Consider the following 7,378-nt stretch of genomic DNA (forward strand, 5'->3'; position numbering starts at 1 on the left):
TTGATTGGATCAATTCGTCTAATGCTGTGGCTTAACCAATTCTTTACTTGTTAACTAGTTTCGATCTCCCTACTCATTCGATTCTTTCCGCTCTTTGCTTTACCCTTACTAAATACTCGAATCATCCCTTGTTCTAGATCATTTTCATTAAAGTTATTGTTTGTCAGTGGCGAGTTGTAAAAAAGAACCGATTCACTTCAGTAAGTGAATGGTTTTTGACCATCTCTACTAAACATTGCAGTACACCAATTGGGGTATTAATAGAATTAAAAAATATTTTTATTAATTCAATTTCAAATCATAAAACAAAATGACAACTGCTAAACAATATTACTATTTTTTAAAAAAGAGTCAAATTAAAACGAATCGCAATTCTAGAATTATCAATAATTCATTTTGAAATATATAAAACCATCTTTTAACTTCAAAAGTATATCAGAGCTCATATGAAGACAATTTAACATGACTAGCATACACGAGTAGAAGATCACCTGACCTATATTTTATTAAAGGTAAGAATGATCGGTTAATCTTTGGATTATGGTAACTTGGCAATTTTTTGGCGACCAACCCTGCTACAGCAACCTGCTAGTTTTGTTTTGGACGCCATTTTGTTTTCACGAAATAAAAGCATGTTTCCCCCCCCCCAACAATCTGCTAGCCGAATTACTCTTATACTAGAACTTTTATGGAACAAAAATGCTTAATCATGACGAAGATTAGGTGCGAAATTGGGAGAAAGTGCAGAATCGCAATCTGCTTGCCGCGTTTTTAAGAATTCCACATACACGGTATCCATGAACACGTTGACCTATTTTCACTTAAAAAAACATCCCAGAATTGCACAAAAATGGCATTGCACACACTCTTGACTTTATCCATGTACACTGCTAAAGTTCCAGCTAGTAACCTTTATCGCCTTTCCATAATGTCGCCAAACTACCTGTTACCATATTTCAAAGATTAGCCGAACGATCATTACACACAAATAACAACACTTATTAAAAAATTAATTATAAATTGTTGAGACTTTGATGTGCTTCTTTTAACTTTTTCACAACCAATCCGCCCGACACGGCCCTACATTGAAAAAACCAGAACTGCCCAAGACTGTAATCTTGTTTTCTTCCCTCCTACTAAGGAATGCAGTAGCAGGTGCAGTTTCCCCAAATGCATTGTATTAGTTTACTGCAGACAGCTTGTCCTAAGAGGTTTCTTATCTTTTGCTTGCTCGTGACATTTCGTTGTCGATTCTTTTGTGGTACAGTGTGCTTTTAAGCTTTAAACAGCATTAAAATTGCAGTTTAAAAATTTAAACATTATATTTAGTTTTAATCAATTTATTCCTTCTTATAAAAATATCAGAAATAAAAAATTTCTAAGTCGTGATCATAACAAAGACAGAAAAGCTTCTTGGTCTGTCCTTCAGAATAGATTCATAAAGAACGGGGCCAAAGGCTAATGGAATCTTTGTTAGAAAGTACAAAGGATGTCATTCGAAATCTTCACACTTATTTTCTGCGTTAATGGACAGGGAGGGGAGGCAATTGCTGTGAAACTGGAAAAGTATTTTGGGCGGTTCGGTATTTTGAGAATACAGTTTAGCAAAGGGTTTGGATTTCAAAGAGTTAAAGTAACAGATGGCTAATATTTACTTTACGGTACCCCTTAGTTTTCGTCTAAAAATCGCCAAGCGGTATTGGTTGTTTGTGAAATCTGGAAGCCCACTGCACTTTTTTGTAATAGCAACCCTTTCAAATGGACCTGGGTTTTTGGTTCTTACTATTCTTTTCAGTTGCTATGTTTGCTTACACATGTGTGCCATAGTCTGGGATTTTGAATTTGCTATTATTTTGCTGTGGGTACCATCATTTGAGTATGCCCGAGGTGGGTAAGAGGATGAATGTTGATTAACAGCGGATGAGTCGAAAAATTTAATTGAATTGCTTACGTGAAGGATGGAGGAGATCGTGGTGGGAAGTCTAAACGTATGGATGTGAAAAAAAGGTAAGTTAAAAAATTGCTGTTTCATTTATTTATTCGTCTCCGTGTGTTAATTTTTGTTAAAAGGTTTGTTGTTTAATGTTTTTATGTTAGGAAATATGTATTTATGGTTATTTGTTTATCCCTGTGTGTTAAGACAGTGGCAAAATTTTTCTGGTTACCATGATAGTTTTAACTTTTAGCTTCCTGATTTAAGTGAAAATAGATCGATGTGTAGATGGAAAAGTTAAGCAATGCCTAGTTTGCACAAGTCTGATGTTTTTTTAAGTGAAAATAGGTCGATGTGTACATGAACATAGAGTTTGTGCAGGTCTTCTTATTTGGTTTTGTGTAGCTACTATCTTGAAATTGCCGCCGATCTTAGCATAAAAAAAGAAACAATTCACCAAAGGGTACGGTAAATTTTTCCATAACAGACTATATTGAAATCCTGTCTGCAATCGTTGCTTTCTATGACTTTTAACACGTTATGGTCTCAAATAATATTTTTGGTTAGCAATGAATTCAAATCATTCTGCACAGAATGATTATTAGGATCATGCCAAATTACATGAGGACGATCTGTCTAAGGGAAGAGATGACTTTACAGAAAATGGCTCATATTCATGTTACAGATGAGGAACACCACTGTACTTGTTGAAAGTCCAGGGTGTAGCTAAGGTAGGAAAAGAAGGTACTTCTATCCCCGGGCACAGCATCTAGGATATACCAAATTGATGTTAGGAAATTTTAGAATGAAATGTTTTCCATTCTAGGCACACAGAAAATGGCACAAAAATTTCAGCTGTACTTGGGTGCTGAAAACCCTAGACACGGCTCTGTTGAAAGTAGTGTACAGAGTGAAAAAAAAAAAAAAAGACTGGGAACAGCTGTAGGACCAAAATGTTTCAATTAATTGCATTTTCTTTCATTCACTCATTCAAATAGAGATCCCAAATAGTAATCATACACTAACATCTATACAGTTAAGTGCATGAAATGAATGCAAGGTACTTGTTACATAACTGATTCAGTATGGCAAAACACATAAGGGCTATCTGCCTATAAAAACGAATGCTTTTGTGAAGTGCTTCTTTAGGAAACCTGACTTGTACTCATGTTCCACGTGAGAAAAATACAAAAATGCATATACAGCTAGTCCATGCACTGGGAATTGAACACAGGCCAAACTACCGGTGTTCAGCCACTTTACCACTGGATTGTTGGTACACTTAAGCAATAAGGAATTTGCATACCATTATTTGAAATACTTCAAATCCGTGCAACCATATACCAAAGTAGCATCAACAAGATTAGATAATTAATATGTATTTAAGGGGAGCAATCAGTCAACTAGAAATTTCAAAGCAGTTCATCTCACTTATTTCAGAAACAATTTGTAAGAAAAATGTGCAAGTCACAAATGAAAATATGGAATGCAATATGACTGAGAAGGAAATTCAGAAAGGTAAGTAGAATTAATAATAATTTCATTTTTGATTACAGATTATTTCACAAATGTCATTACCATTCAGTTCAGAAAGTTCAAACGGTAGAGATGCATTTTTATCACCGGCAGTTAAGGTATAGTACTCACCAACCAGTAATTTCAATTCTTTCTTTATTTCTTCAGCTTGCTGAAATGTTCTTTCAGTTAAATTATCATAAGTTTCTGCCCATTTATCTTTGCTTGCATATGCAGCTGCACAAATATGTCCTGCACTTAAAAATTCTTTATTATGTACCTTTTTAGAAGACTTATTTCCCAATTCATGATTAGTTACATTTTCAGTTGGGGATGCATTGGTATTTTCTTTTTCTATGCTCTCTTCAGTAGATAAATTTTCTACACTATCAGAATTTTTTTCAACAGCTAAAATATTCATCTTACATCTGGAAGCTATAACAGCTTGCAGCTTATTTCGAATTTTGTTATTCATTGTTAATCTCAAAGCACATTCATCCCCAGAAAATGTTTTATCAACACAGAAACCCACTGCTTTACTGTGCGATGCATTTGTTGGCTTACTACTGTATTTCCCTTTCTTTTTCGGAGAATATTTATAACCAGGATATTCTTTCATGTGTAAATGGCGCAGACGATCTGCTTCTTCAATGAAGGGTTGTCTCTGCTCTTTCGTTAAGAGTTTCCACCTTTTACCTAATGATTTGCTAATCTCAGCATTACGCATATCCGGCTGCTGTTCAAGCATTTTCTTCCTTTCAATCTGACTCCAAACCATAAAAGCATTCATAGGCCTCTTAATATGTTTTGCTATTTTTTTACATTTAGTTGCATCTGTGTACGGCGTGGAAGAGTTAGAATAAACACTTAAGGACCCAAACTGATAGCTTTCAGTATTCAAAGTATCTTCAGGTTCTAGATTTGCCATAGTATACTAAAAATTATTAAATACTCTTTTGATATTAATATCATCCGTTATCAAGTATTCATATTTTCCGAAGGTGAAAATAAGCACATACCTTTAATGCAGCACTGCAAAATTTTGGAAAATAATCTTGCATCAGTTTGCTCTAAAACAACACTGTGTTACTTTTCTTACTACATATTGAGGATTTTCTGGTATCATTAACACATTATTTTTGCACAATATTTGGCAAGGACTGAATTTATGGTAGATAATAGTGCATATATATTCTCGTTACCCCAAACGAAAGAATACCTATATATGTTCTTTGGCCAAACTTCATCGCACAGACAGCTCGTTTATAACTAACTCAATTTCCGCTGCCGTTAGCTACAAAAGAATTTCAATAACCCGAAAAATCATTAACAAAGGAAATTAGATGAAAATTTTTAAAATGAAATATAATAAAGAAAATAACTATGTATTCAGATTGAAACGAATCAATATACTTTAAATATTTCAATATGAGTGCAAGTCTGTTCTCCAGCCTCCAATAAAGCATTTGAAAGATAGATTTCCTATATTTAACTAAACGGTACATTACGTTCTTTTAAAATACAGTGTTTAATTATGCATTTATATAATCTAGAAAAGAAATCTATCATATAAAACTTAACCTGAATTAACAAAAGCTTAATTAATGACATTAATTTATTCTAAAAATATTGTGAGGCCCTGGGCTTCAGTCAGCCATGATCAATGTGAACTGACAATATTAAGTACTAGGCTCAGTATTAGGCATTCAGAGCCATAACTCCATTTCACCGGATTAATAAAACAGAGTTCCATACAAAGTTCTTTACTAAGCTGCGTATATAGTAGCTTTGGTTTCATCTTCTAGGTTGGCAACAGTAATTAGATTGTAGAAGAAGGGACCTTGATGAGATAAATAATGCATTTATGTAGTGAAAGAATTTCAATAAAAGAACATCAGTGTGCATTTATAAACTTAATATTATTCTGCTTTAGTGCAAGATGACGCAAATTACTTTCCTAAAATTTATGCAGCCTATCATAGTCATGGACACGTGCATTACGCTGTCAAGAAGTAATAACTTTTTTATTGTTGAATGATATTAATATCAAAACAATAATAACAATAATTAATGATATCTATGGCTAATACAGTATTATTTTTAAATTGTGCTATTATGGCAAACACAGAAAGTAAAGATTCTTCGAATAATGCTGAAAACTATCAGTTTGGGTCCTTGAGTGTTTATTCTAATTCTTCTACACCTTACACGGATGCAACTAAATGTAAAAAAACAGCAAAACATATTAAGCGTCCTATGAATGCTTTCATGGTTTGGAGTCAGTTTGAAAGGAAGAAAATACTTGAACATCAGCCTGATATGCATCATGCTGAGATTAGCAAATTGTTGGGTAAAAGATGGAAACTCTTGACGAAAGAGCAGAGACAACCATTCATTGAAGAAGCAGACCGTTTGCGCCATTTACACATGAAAGAATATCCCGGATATAAATATGCTCCAAAAAAGAGAGTGAAATTAAAGAAAACTAGTCATTCGAAATTAACAGTTACAATTATTAATAACAAATCCAATAGCAAGCCAACAAATACATCACAAAGTAAAGCAATTGGTACCGGTGTTGATAAAACATTTTCTGAGGATGAATATGCTTTGAAATTAACTATCAATAAAAAATTTCAGAATAAATTGCATGCTGCTATTGCTTCCAGTTGTAAGATGAATCCTATAACCATTGAAAAAAATTCTGATACTGTACAAAGTTTATCTACTGAGGAAAGCATTGAAAAAGAAAATACCAATGCATCCCCAACTGAAAATGTAACTAATCATGAATTGGGAAATAAATCTTCTAAAAAGATACATAATAAAGTATTTTTAAGTGCAGGACATATTTGTGCAGCTGCATATGCAAGCAAAGATAAATGGGCAGAAACTTATGATAATTTAACTGAAAGAACATTTCAGCAAGCTGAAGAAATAAAGAAAGAATTGAAATTGCTGGTTGGTGAATACTATTCCTTAACTGCTGGTGATGAATGTGCATCTCTACCATTTGAGCTTTCTGACTCTGATGATGATAGTATTTGTGAAGTGACTGATGACTTGATATGACTGAGATTTTTTATTTTGAAAATTAAAATGTATTTTTATATAAGAAAACAAATATAGGTTTTGCATATTAATTACGAGTTTTCATCTGCAGAGAACCTGTTGCCGCTTCGGTAAAGAACCTGTTGGTATCGTTGCATTTTTACTCACCAAGCTCGAATGAGCTGAGCCGTAAACGTGATTTTTAGGGCATGTAAATTCAAGTTACCAGACAAAACATTATATTAAGCATATGGTAGTAAAAATTCACAGATAATAAGCATGTAGATGTAAGATTAACTGGTTAAACGTGATATATGAAAATTAATTTGTATTAAATTCAAGTTAGCACAGAAAACAATATATTAAGCATAAGACAATATATAAGCATTTATAACAGAATAAAAATTCATTTAAAAAATGTAAATTAGTATTGATATACTGAAATTAACAGGTTAAACGTGATATACGGAAAAAAAAGTGCCTTAAATTCCAGTTAGCACAGAAACATGTGTAAGTGTAAGGAATATATCCCTTACAGCAGTAGTGGTTTGCTAATTTTGATGACCATGGGAATGCATCAAACTATTCTGTCATCTTAGATAATCAATAATATTTTTTATTTCAATTTAATCATCTATTTATGTGACACCTGCCATCCTCTGAAAGGTTATTGTTAGAAAAGCATTAACAATATATTGTCTTGTTAAAATTTTACGCCATAAAAATTGATTTATTCTCATAATTTTAGATGAAAATAACCAATAATAAAAATAAAAGCATTACTCATTTAAAATGTACATACACATTTTTGCGGCCTACGAAAACAAATTATTTTAGTTGTTGGAAACCTCACGGGTCTGCGTGCTTACAGCAGTTAAT

General features: G+C 33.0%; 1 protein-coding gene across 1 annotated transcript; it reads right to left on the reverse strand.

The window, feature by feature from the left end:
- Window positions 1–261: 261 nt before the first annotated feature.
- LOC118196224 (uncharacterized) lies at window positions 262–4,891 on the reverse strand. Its single transcript, XM_085819604.1, has one exon. The coding sequence runs from the start codon at window positions 4,374–4,376 to the stop codon at window positions 3,474–3,476; it is 903 nt and encodes a 300-aa protein (XP_085675730.1). The 5' UTR covers window positions 4,377–4,891; the 3' UTR covers window positions 262–3,473.
- Between the last annotated feature and the right edge of the window lie 2,487 nt (window positions 4,892–7,378).

Source organism: Stegodyphus dumicola, chromosome 6 (genome assembly GCF_044657685.1).
Source record: "Stegodyphus dumicola isolate Sdum_Otavi_A_Nest chromosome 6, ASM4465768v1".
NCBI classification, from domain to species: Eukaryota; Metazoa; Arthropoda; class Arachnida; order Araneae; family Eresidae; genus Stegodyphus; species Stegodyphus dumicola.